Genomic DNA, 12955 nt, shown 5'->3' with positions numbered 1-12955 from the left:
CCTGTTTGAAATTTTTCAATTGTTAAAAGAAAAGAGGTGGTTACTCTTTTCAGTATGTTTCTCCTCTTTTCCATTCCTGTTGTAATACTTGTCTTAGGTGTTTCAATCTTCTCATTGAAAAGTGATGCTTGTTTAAGTTAATTTCCTGCCAATTTCATATGAAGTACAATGATAGAACAGTAGAAATATGTGATTTGAATGGGGGAAAGAATTGTGTGGGTTGAGTCTATTCGTGCAGAATAGTAATTGTTCATTAATATTTTGTTTTCTTTCAACAAGCTTCTAGCAATTAAGAATGAATAGAAAGAAAAGGATAATGACATGTTTTATCAAAATTCAAGTGCTTAAAGAAACACTTTGAATTTATGTGACGAGTTGATGTAACTCTTCTGCCTATTTTTCAGATCTGCCCTATATATATCTCAGAGTCATTATTTTAGTCTTACAAGCAATTTGACATTGATTGACTCTGAAGCTAACAGAAATTGTAATATTATTTAGCTTTGACTCATCACCTGTACTTTTTCTGCTTGGGCACAGACTAAAATACAGAAAATTCTGTTTAAATGTAAGCAGAAAAATTTTACTGCAAGGATGAACAAACATTGGAAGAGGTTGCCTAGAGAGGTGGTGGAGTTTCCATTTTTGGAGATATTCAAAACCTGACTGGGCATGGCCCTCAGCAGCCTGCTCTACCTCATCATGCTCTGAGTAGGGGAGTTGGAGGTCCCTGTGATTCTGTCAAAAATCTGAGAGAGATGGCTCTTTTGCCTGCCTAAATCCTGACGAATAGCCCAAAACATCCGATGTCCTCAAAGTGGGAAGTAATCTAATATGAGAGTCAGGGAAAAATAAGAGCCATAGCTGCTGAACTTCCAGGGTTTTGAGTAATGTGCAAGCTAAAGTTGAATAAATTAGTAGAAACATTTAAAATAGTGTAGCTTGTTTTATCATGGTACTCAGACTGGCTTATTTTTTCTGTTTTTCAACATATTCAGTTGCTTCTTAGATCACATTATACAGTTGTTTGGAACGTTTTCAAAATCCTAATGCTGTTGAGATGTAGGTGTTGTGACAGAAGCAAGGAGTAATAGAATCGTACTATTTTTATTCAAGTGCCAAGTAATTAAAGAGAGAAATTGCCAACGCTTCCCTGTTACACTTTAGTTCAACCACTTTGTATCCAGAATCAGTAGTGCAGTAACTGGCTGAAAAAGGATTAGTGATTGCAACCCTAGCTCTCAATTAAACATAGAAAGGATTCACTCTTACACCCCACCATTAAGGTTCAAGTAAATGGGGATTTGAACCAACAGTATTTACAAAGCTGATAACAATTCTTGTGCAGAAACTAGGAAAGAATATAATTCATAAATAATGTGATGTATCCAGAAATGCAGTGGAAAACTGGAAATTTTAGAAAATGGAAGGAAAATCTGTCTCAAAGTGGCGAAAGTGTAAAGTTAATGCCTCATGCAACTATATGGATGGATTGCTTCTTGTCTAGTATATCCAAAGACTATTCCTGATGCCAAGCACTTAAATTTGGGTTCTCAATGATTTGAAAGTCCATTGTGGTTTAACTTTCTTGTTTAGATAGGGACCAATTAGTAAATGCAGGCTAGGATTGACTGTGCCACAGAATAAGTTAATATGGCTTAAGTATAGACTGTAAGGTGTACTTACCTTTGGCACAGCAGTGTTTTTTTTTTTTTTTTTTTACTGGTGGGGGAAAAAGAAAACATCTGCTTCATGAAATGCAGTTGAAAAGAAATGGTGACTTACCTCTGCGATGGAATGCAAGTGTATCTTTTCTCTATGATCTGATCATCTCCATGATCAGATACAGTTGGGAATAATTCCACATCAGAACATGTGATATCCACTTACAGAGAGAATTATCAGAACTATTACTTGGCATTTGTTGTGGACCTTGTAAGGGCTAGACCTACCAAGGACTGCTGTGGGACTAGTAAAGATTTAGGATAGCTGTTTTGCTGGGAAAGAGAATAGCCAGGGGCTTTATCTGGGTAAAAGCAGCTCTGCCCTGTTGATTCACAGTGCTAGCAGATAGAGCTGTGTTAGTGTTGTGCACTGAAAATGGATACAGCTGAACAAAACCCTCTTCTCTCCCCATACTGGTATGTGCTAGATTTTACCAGCACTTACAAATTTCTTGTGTCACTATTACTGATGTAATTGTATTAATGGAAACACAAAATTAAGGATGTAGTCTGTTTCCCCTTGTTAAAGTGGAGTTTATATCTTCATGTTTATCATTGCCATAAATGTCTGAGATAACCAGCATTTTACCGTTAACCTTTTTGAAATATTAATCCTGATATCCAGTCTCTCTCATGTATGAGCAGTTTTTCTTTAAAATCTCAAAAGTTGTACAGACTGGGATCTAAATGAAGATTAGGCTATGTGAAAACAAGTTCTTATTTACGGTTTTTGCATTTGTAGCAACTGATCTACGAATAGTGTTTGTTACGTATCAACATTTTAGCACTCACAACTGTTTCTTGATAAGAATTAAATCTGATTTTGGAATGTTTAACATTTAATGCTCATGTTATTAGTAATTAAAGGACTGCTATGAGTTACGTATACATTACAGATCATTGCCTTTCTTTTTAGTGGCATTTTATAGCAATCCCATATTTTTGTGTTTTCCTCAGGCTTATCTCTACGGCGGCATAGTTTTCTGGGTGAAGAAAATAGGTACCATAATTTACCTCTAGCTTCAGTTTTCAAAGTACATAAAAAACACTATCTCTTATAACTGATAGTTCTATTATGGCTATTGCTATGTTGACCAGATTGTACTGTCTAAAGTATGTGGGATTTTGCATATAGTTTCTGTTTGTCAGAGGGGAGATGGTAAACCACAGTATGGATATCCAAAATTGTCTATTTTTAAAATTTATTAAATTTATCAATCACAGTGTGCCTTAACTATGCTGATAGCAAACATATATTATCATCAAGGTCTGTTTCTTTTTATCAGCAAAGCACAGCCCATGATGATATTCCACAAGGCACGATGCATTCAAAATTTACAATACGTTTGGCTGAGAAGATCTGGTTCTCAGAAGTAACGCAATATACAGTTCAGAATTCTGATATCTGTACTAGCAATAGAAGTGTAATAAATGCTGCAGAATAACAATTTACATGCACATCATTCTTTGGAAAAGGATTTTGCTAGCATTATACTCATTTATATTCTGTGGAATGGGCTGAATTGGCTCTACTGAACTGAATATTATGTGTGTTAGTTTTGTGTCAGGTAATTCCTACTCAGATCGGCACTTGAGGAAAACAAGATGAACACCTGAATCTGCTTTAAAACTCATTTATTAATGACTTATTAGAGGCCTTTCAAATTTCTTTTAGTTTATATCATCAATAGTAAAATTCCAAGGGGTTTTCAGACATCTATAAGACAGCCCTGCTTTCTTCTCTATATGCCATCTAGTTAGAACCCATTTCCTGAAAAGAATATGGGAAAGGGAACAAGAGGGTTACAAATCCTTGATTATTCTTTACAAAACTTATTTTCAAAAGGATTATTTTTGTTCTTGTAGTGACTGCAGATGTGATAACCAGGTATTCTCTGCTTGTGATCTGCTTAGAACTGGTTTTCCAAATAGTAAGTGTGAAAGGGACTAGATAGATTTAAATCCTTCATAATTTATTTTCACTCCCAGTTTAAGTTGCATTGCTCTGGTTTTTGTAATAACTGAAGATGATGCAGCATGTTTATGGTGCAGTCTATCTTTTCCACAGGAAGACCCCAAACAGGTGATCATATCTAGAAAATAGGTGGCATTGATTCGTCACCCTTATTGGATAATACCTTAAAAACCTTTAAGCAGAACCTGCTGGTTCTGGGTGGTAATATTTGATAATATATCAGCTGGGTGGTAATATTTGTGTCTTCAGATTAAATCCCTAATGAGAAATTTCAAAGAGGTTGTTCTAAACTGATATTTTAGAATACTTTTAGAATGAACACCAATATGTAGGTGTGTGGTAATCATGAAATACAGGCTTTGCACCCCACCCCTGAATTCTCCCTAAGTGTCATGTATACAGTTATCAATGGTTAGAGCTGGAGTTATGGCTTTCCAAGGAGAAACTGAATAAGGAGAAGGATCTTCGTATTTTAAGGGTAGGTTGCACTGACCTTAGCTTGAGTTATAGAGCATTACTTTCACTAACTATTTACAGGTAAACTGTACCCAAAACTGTATCTTTTAAACAGAGATTGCTAAACTGAGGTCTGTGGATCGCTGGTAGTCTGAGAGTTATCAGGTTGTCATACAGCTATCAGACCTATGGGGCCTTCTAAGTGTTTTTAATAATGTTTCCTGCTGAAAGTTTGGTAAGAGGCAAAGTGCGAAATTCTGCGAATCACTTCCTTACTTTGTATGTTTTCTGAACTTGTCACAGTATCTCCTGCAGCTAATTACTTATTTGAGACCTACAGTGATATTTAGAATAACCTGTGGGACGGGGTCTAAGTAAACCCAAATTATGGCAGGTTCACAAAGTTGGCAAAACTTAATCAGTCTAGAAGTTAGTAGCAATTGTCACATGATTATAGCATGCAGGATCTCACTGCATGAAATTTTGGCCCATCAAAAAGTTCATAGCCTAATCTAAACAAGGGTTTAAAAAAGTAGTGTTTGTGTAGTAAGTATTATTTACAATGTGATAATATCATATCTTGAACTCTACTCAAGACAGATCCCGAAACATAAGTTTAGAATACATCTTAATACATCTTAATATATTCATTAGCTAGCAACAATGTTCAATAATAGGCAAGCATCTTAAAATGGAATTTCCCTCAACTCCATAGAAATTGGTGGTGTTAATATGGGAGAGAATTTCACAACAATACTGTTTACTGTGCCTCTTTTAAGGTAAGCTACATGATTTACATTAAAACATTTTTTAAAGCAAAATACAGTTGCATGTCAAAAAGAACTGCAACATTTAAATTGCTGAGATGTGATAGGACAGCTCATATGACTAGAGTGCTGCAATGGATGGATACAAACTCTTCAGGAAGGAAGAGCAGGGAAGATGAGGAAGAGGAAAGGGAGAGGTCAAGGAGCAGCTCAGATGTACATAGCTTTTCTGTGAGATGCATAAGTTGAGATATGTGGGTCAGGAGCAGAGGGAAGGCCAGTAAGCAGGCCCCATTGCAGTGGGATTTTGTTACAGACCACTTGATCAGGGTGAAAAGTGGGTGAAACGTTCTTTAAACAACTCGAGGAAGTCTCTGGATCACAGACCCTGATTCTCATGAAGGACTTGCACCTCTCTGATATCTTCTGGAGGGGCACCATGATGGGACACAAACAATCCAGATTTCTGGAGGGTGTCAGGGATTAATTCTAGATACAGGTAGTAGATGGGCCAACCACACGTAAAGTGCAGCTGGATCTACTATTCACAAACAATTGAGACTGCGGTAATCAATGACGGAGTGCATGCTCTTTAGGTTTGCAGATGACATCAGTTTGGGGGAACAGTCAAAATGCTTGAGGGCAGAGCAGCCATTCAGAGGAATATTGACAGGCTGGAGGAATGGGCCAAGAGGAACTCGATGAAATTCAACAAGGAAAAATACCATGTCCTGCACCTGAGAAGCAAGAACCCCTTGCGGCAACACAGACTGGGGCCTGACTGCCTGGGGAGCAGCTTTGCTGAAAACGTCCAGAGGGAATTGGTAGATGGCAAGCTGGGCATGAGTCGGCAGTGTACCCTCTCATCAGAGAAGGCCAGCAGCCTCTTGGGCTGTACTGCACAGCCAGTAGTTTGAGAGGAATGATTATCCCCATCTCTTCAGAACTTGAGGGACAGTTTGCAGAATACTGTGTCTACTAGATTTAGGTCTCCCAATTCAAGAAAGGCGTTATCAAACTGGGGTGAGTTGAGGCAGAGGGCCCCCAGAATGGTCAGGGGCACTTGCTCTGTGGGGAGTGGCTAAGGGAGATGGGCTTGTTCAGCCTGGTAAAGAGAATTCTTTTGGGAGTATCTGGGGAGGTCATTGAGAAGACAGAGCCAGGCTTTTCACAGTGGTGCATTATAGGAGGATGAGGGGCATAAACTGAAACAGGAGAGGAATGGAATAAAAGGAGAAACCTTTTCCCATGAGGACAGTCAGGCTGAGAAAGAGGCTGCCTAGAAAGGTTGTTTGGTCTCCATCCTTGGAGGTTTTCAAGACCCAGCTAGATCCAAGCCTTGAGGAAGCATCTCTCACCTCAAAGCTTTGCACAGGAGATTGGACTAGATACCTCAGGTCCCTTCCAGTATTAGTATTGCTATGACTCTATGATCTTATGATCGTTAGTGAATATGCAAATAGTAACCAACTACTCCTTATTTTTCAGTTCAGTTTGAATGTCAAACTTACTTGGTAACTAAGAATCAGTAGAAGTAAAAAGAGTGTTTTAAACAATTAATTGTTCTCATAATGAAAGATGCCTTTCCTTTAACAGAACAGCTCAGCTTCAGTATAGGAGGTATAGTTCACTAGAACTAGACTTGCGAGGTATAAATTGTAAAACATGAAAACATTTTAAGGTTTTCATTCTCACATACATCTGTAAGACATGCTAGAAAGTTCTGTTAACAGCACTACTTATAGTAGGCAAAACTTGATCTTAGGATCCATCTAGGCATTGCACAAATGAGTTAAGTGTGGGTGGAGAGAAATCCTTTTCTTCTGTCTTTAGACAGTTCCTTGAGCTGTTCCCTGAATGTAAATGTACAATTTGCATTGTACTAGCGACTTAGGCATACTAAGTAAATAGTACATGTGTATTTTCCATATAAACATATCTCAGCTTTAATGTAGTTACATGTGGCAGCTGGTCACATGGTAGTACTATGAAGAAATGAATATACCGTCAATGCCACTACAGTGGAAATAGTCTGAGTTCAATCAGTGTAATGAGAATAATGAACTTCACTGGATATGCGTACCCTTACCTTGTACTCGCAAGCATTCTAAAGTGATCTGAAAATAGTCGTATTACAAGGAAACAACAGAGGATCTTTACAAGATATGGAATGTCTTCATCTGGCATCTTTCTATATACTTAAAAACTCAATTGTGAGAAGAAAGCACTGAGGGGAAATGACTGCTTCCATAACGGAAAAAAAAAAAAAAATTACAAAAGAATACTGGTTACTCACCTCTGAAATCATAGATAATCTTAGATTAAGGCACTTTATCTTTTCATCATATTCACTTAGTTATTTCTGAGGGAAATATGGGAATATGTATATGTAAATTATTAACAATACAATGAATAAGCTTTTACTGAAACGTGAAAATAAAATACAAATGGCATGGACGTTTTGCAGTTGGGACTACTGCAAAAGGACTTTATCCTCCTTTCATGGTTTAACACTAATAGGAAAGGTTTTAGGATTCTTGTGCAGTTCAGCAAACTGATTCCTTCTGAATACCCCTGAAAGGGAATGGTATTGCTGAGAATCTATGGGGAAAAGATACTCAAATTGTACATTGTAGACAGAAATTTTAACATTTTAACAGCTCTAATCCCCCTATACACTTTCTATTATTTCCGCAAGCTTTAATGATAAAGGCAGTGACTCTAAACTATTTTTAATGTGGAAAAGCATTATTTATGCTCTCTGTTCTTTTATTTTGTTCTTCTGTTCTCCTTGCATTTGATATAGTATAAAATAGCTCTAAATTAAATTGGTACAAAAGCACTTTGCAGCTAAAGAATAGAAGCAAACCTTAAAAGGTCAAAGACTCACCATGAGAATACCATGACTTAGCTTAGAATATTCTCATATTTACAGCAACACTCACTTTTATAAACTTCTAATTTATTTTGGCCAGGAAGGCTTAGTATTATATTTGTAGTCCTCACTGCTGATTTATCACCAGCATTGAATACTACTTTACATCTTCAAAACATTTTTTTAAAATATTAATTCTAACTGAAACTCCACTCTCAACTCGTAAGCCTGATGTGGACTTCCGTTTTTCAGGACTTGTGTAAGTTTGTAGTCTAAAATATGACACAGTCTCCTCCCTTCTGGTCTGTATTCACATTTCCATCCCTTAGTTACCAGCGATACCAATGGAGGGTGATATATACTTGGGCTGGAAACACATCTGGATTTGAAGGTGCGCAGTGCTCTCAAACCTCACGTTTTAAACATAACAAGGTCTGCATAATGTCTTATAAAATGGATCTATCGGTGTTTTTTTTTAGAAGGTGCTTTCTGGATAGAATAAGTATATATGTACACACACACTTATATGCATATACGCACAGCTGTATACATATATTTGGACAAATAAGACTACCTGGTAAAGGTAGGTTCTTTATTAGAACATCAGCTACTTTTCTGTGGTTTTCTAGCATTGCAGAGCTTGGTCAGAGCCAAATAAAAAAAGACAATTTGCTAACAGTAAATTATTTCACTTGGGTGTAGTTTAAATCATAGGAAAATCCCTTAGTTTTTTACTGAAAATCCTAGCCTGCCTTCAGTGTCCTTTGAAATGTAAGGATCGAACTCTCCCACTTCCTGGAATACTCATGGATGTAAGAGTTCAATGTGTAAACTTTTAGAGCAATAGGCTGTCATTTTGAATGAATACAAATCTGTTACAATCTATGTTTGTACACTCTCAGTGGAAACATGTGGTGTCAGCTGTGCTCACAATACTTTAAAGGTTTTATTAAGTCAGCTGGCAACACACCCTATCTCCAGGCATTGAATTTTATGGCAAAAGAGCTAAGAGACTGAACACTTTTTTTTCCTCTCCTTTTTCATGTCAACTAGCTTCCAACCACATGAACTGATTTTAAAAAAAGCTTATGGGTGTGTTGCTATGTTGTTAATAGCCACAATGTAGTTTATAGGTGAGCATTTATGCCCACCCACACAGTCTTAAACATACACAGGCACACATTGTCAAGTACCTTTATGCAGTCTGGTATAAACTCCATTCAAATTATTACTTTTGAGTAAAAGAGAAACTATACAGAATTTATAAATATAAAAAAAATCTTTATTAGGTGAGGCAGTTATATGAAAGGAGACTATGCAAAACTGCGGAGGTTCTGGACTGTACTGCACACTAAAAATCCATAGACTTTCCCTGCAGAAGCCTTTTAAGGACTGTACTTATTGCTTGCTTTAATTTAGACAAAATTGTTTAATCAGTAAATGTTTGTAAATTAGTTTGCTTAAGTCATGTTTTGAGAATCAGTTGTTCAAAGACCGAACTTCTCAGTGACATTCAGAATCTTTTCTCTTGCAGCCATTTCGTAGAGTGACGTTTTCTGTTGTGAGTCAGCCTCAGGACCCACATCAAGGGTCATTGCAGAGCTGCTATGACAGCGGTCTGGAGGAGTCAGAAACACCAAGCAGTAAGAGTTCATCAGGGCCAAGACTGGGTGCCCTTCCACTCCCAGAGGACAACTACGAAAGGACTACGCCGGATGGCAGTGTTGGTGAGGCAGAGCATATGGAAAATGGTAGGGGCAAACACGACATTCACACACATAATCACACTAGCAAGTGATACTAAGTAGATTTTTGGAAAGGTCAGTCCAAAAATTTAATAAATATATTAAATAGTTTAAATTGTAATTATTTTATTTTAAAGTTTGTTAAAATGAAGATATACAAAATAATGGAACATAACATTCCTAATAAAACCAACACTTTATTTCTTTACATGTTTTTAAAATTATACTGCAGAAGCAATTAAAACATTGAAAAAAAAATTCCAGTAGAGGACTGGGAAAATGGTAATTTAATTAAATATCAGTCCTCTTTTTAGACAAAGGACCATAATGGACATCTATTTTCTTTTTCTTCCTTTTTTTGGATCAACAGCTATTTAGGAAATTTCCCAGAATATAATATGTACAGCATCAGTAAAAAGAAAGTAGGATTTAAAAAACCCACACTAGAGAATTCCCTTTCTCCCCAAAACATTACACAGACTGTTTTCAAAATAACACTGAGTGTCAATTTAATATTTCATTAGTTAGACTCGAGAAACATTAGTGTCCTTTTTTTTCACACTTTAATAGGCACAAGACATCTCCTTTAAATTCACATTCCATTTATATAGAAGGGGAAAGCTGTGAATTCTTATTTATTGTATGAGTGATTCTTCAAAAATTACAAAATTGTGATAATTTAAATCTTAATTTTTGTTTTCCTTTGTATCTAAAATTATTTAGAAAATTTAAAAATCATTTCCATTTGAAATGTATTTCATGAATCCTGAATGATTTACTGCCCTCCACTTATTAGCCTTCATCTAAAGTCTAATGAAGTTAGATATTGACTTCATTGTCTTTAGATTTGCCCATAAACAGTAAAATAGATTATTGTATGTCAAATTGTACAAATTTTTTAACAAAAAATGAAATAATGGGTTTGTTAATCCAATTGGATAGGTGGGTATACGTAAGAAGGGTGGTGTATTTTCTGGTAGAGAATGAATGAATTAGTTTGGTTAAGTACATGTTTTAGCTTTTTTCAGAGATTACAGCAGTGGATAACTATTTTTCATTTTTTGTCTTTCCTGAAATAGACATGTTGACCAAATAAAAATATATTATTCTCCATGGTAAGATAATGCTAAATCTAGTATATATGACTGAAGAAAGGCTACAGCAGTCTGCATTTGCTTATAATGCCTATTCCAAAAGCAAATGCCTATTTCAAATCATGCATATGGGTTGATCAAAAAGGAAAATGGTATTATCCTTCTAAAAATAAGATATATTAGGTCATATGTGTGTATAAGTGTGTGTATATATTTGATACCCAGATGTTTGTATGAATATATCTTTTTATTTTTTCTTTTTCTGGGTGGGTAGTAGGGGAGAGAGTAATATTGTTGTTATCCGGAAGTGTCAGAAGACGTTTGTGGAGGTTATTTATTGTCTACTTTGCAGTGAGATTTTATAGTTAAGAAAATGAAGCTAAACAATTTGTTCATTCCTCTAAACATACAGCAGAGTAGTAGAGTACTAGATAGATTAAATTCCGAGTTCAGAAAATCCATTAATATAGACTGTGTATGAACCATCTCAGAAAAACTGCAGAGCAAAAATTGAACATTTTTTTTATAAATTCTGTAGCCAAAGAAAGTAATGCTTATTGAAGTAATTGAAAATGAAGAGCCATATATATTCAGTTCTTGAGAGGTATCAAAAATAAAGTTTGTTTAAGCTTTTGAGTTAATGCCATAAGTGCATTGCATCTATTAATTTATGCATTTTAGACATTATTTTGATTTTTTGAGAGATGGTCATTAATGTTTAGTAGGATCAATTTGCCTTCAAAATAATATGGTATAGATGGAATAGATAGAAACATAGAGCTATAAAAATATATTATTCCATGAATAAGTGAATGAAAACAAAAGTATCATAAAAAATCAAGTGGCAGGATTTGCATATAGTAATCAAGAATTCCTTTTCCTTTATAAAATCTTGAACTTAGACCTTTGAAAGGTGGGTGATACTGTGAGGAAAATTATAGTCTATAGACTTTTGGATTCTACTGTCACATTTTAAAAACAAGATTTCAGCAGTGGCCTGTCATCTGCCTTCAGAAATTTTTGTTAACGTTAATCTATAAATAATGACAGAACAGGATGGAATGTACTTTTGTTCCTTAATATACGTAACATCTAACATTTGAGTGAGAGTTTTCTGTGATCTGCTTTTTAAGTCCACTTGTATTTTAAAAATTTTAAGTGCAGTTATATTGTTCAAATTCTGGTAGTGTAATCTTCAATATTAATGGATCATTCTGACATAAATAGAATTGGAATTGAAACATGTCAAGTATTCATTTGTCACATTTAATTGAAATCTAGATAATCTGCAGTATTTAGCTTGATTAGGTTTTAATCACAGTTTGTACTGGATTTTCATACGGATTTTCCATGGAAACAGCACTTTGAAAGCTATCTTAATTTCCAATTGTTATTACTTCAGATATTTACCATTTAATTTCAGTTAGTGTGAAAAAATGCAGTTATAAATAATAGCTCTGAATTTACTTTCATTTTAAAGTTTGAAATGATAATTTTCAGCACAATAACAAAAATTCTCTGTTATATTTGATATACTTTTGTACAACCCGAAAAGACTAAGGAAAACAAGTCATTTTTGTAGTTATGGCCAAGGTAAGGAAGTAGAGTCCACAGTCAAAGTAAATATGAAATTCAGCTGGTTGTTGGTTCTCAGGTCAGAAAAGATAAAATGTAAGAATGAATCAACAGGGAAAGGGGTTTGGTTCTGTTAAAATAAGCTGTACAGTATATGATCAGCCTACATGACTGTCAGATGTAGACTGAAGTTTTGTACTGATGATTAGCCGTGGTGTCAGATGCAGAAGGAAAAAAAAAAAAACAGAAGAAAAAAGAAAAGTTAGCAGATTGGCTGTGAAAATGCAGCATGAAAAGATCTTTTAATTAGTAAAATGTGCAGAACCAGAAGTAACTTCTGAGTTAATTTATCCCTTGCCCTTGGAGCTTTCCTTACAAGGAAATTCTACTCATATGTGCAGCCGCCTTCTCTAATTTGATGTTAGAATGACACTTTCTTAATTTAAATTGCACAATGATTTTCTTGAGAACATTTTTACTACATTTTTATTTGTATATCAAGGGTAAAGAAATTACCATGTCAGATGAGTTTCCTATCTTTTAGTCTTAGACTTCTTTTTCTGGCAGTAGCTAGTAATGTATCTCAGAGGAAGGTAAAAAAGTCCTATGGCAAATACTTACAGAATTAGCTTAGCTCCTAACTCTAACAATTAATAGTCAGCATGTACTCTAAATTGTGATTTATCATAAGGCATTAACCCTGAGCAAGTTACTGGCCTCAAGGATATCTTTTGACAGTGACTT

The 12955-nt window shown here is 35.4% G+C and overlaps 1 protein-coding gene across 4 annotated transcripts in view; it reads left to right on the top strand.

Annotated features, from left to right (window-relative positions):
- The window catches only part of PCDH7 (protocadherin 7), a 282519-nt gene that overhangs the window by 126246 nt on the left and 143318 nt on the right, over positions 1-12955 (top strand). The window contains exon 2 of one of the 4 annotated variants that reach the window (XM_068943221.1): positions 9332-9548. The exons of 1 other annotated variant lie outside the window; for it this stretch is intronic. In XM_068943221.1, the coding sequence (XP_068799322.1) occupies positions 9332-9548 (217 nt within the window). The remainder of the gene's footprint in view (positions 1-9331; positions 9549-12955) is intronic. 2 more of the 4 variants (XM_068943223.1, XM_068943222.1) reach the window with 2 other exon arrangements.

The sequence above is a fragment of the Struthio camelus genome, chromosome 4 (genome assembly GCF_040807025.1).
Source record: "Struthio camelus isolate bStrCam1 chromosome 4, bStrCam1.hap1, whole genome shotgun sequence".
NCBI classification, from domain to species: domain Eukaryota; kingdom Metazoa; phylum Chordata; class Aves; order Struthioniformes; family Struthionidae; genus Struthio; species Struthio camelus.
This window is presented reverse-complemented; position numbering and strand designations above follow the sequence as displayed.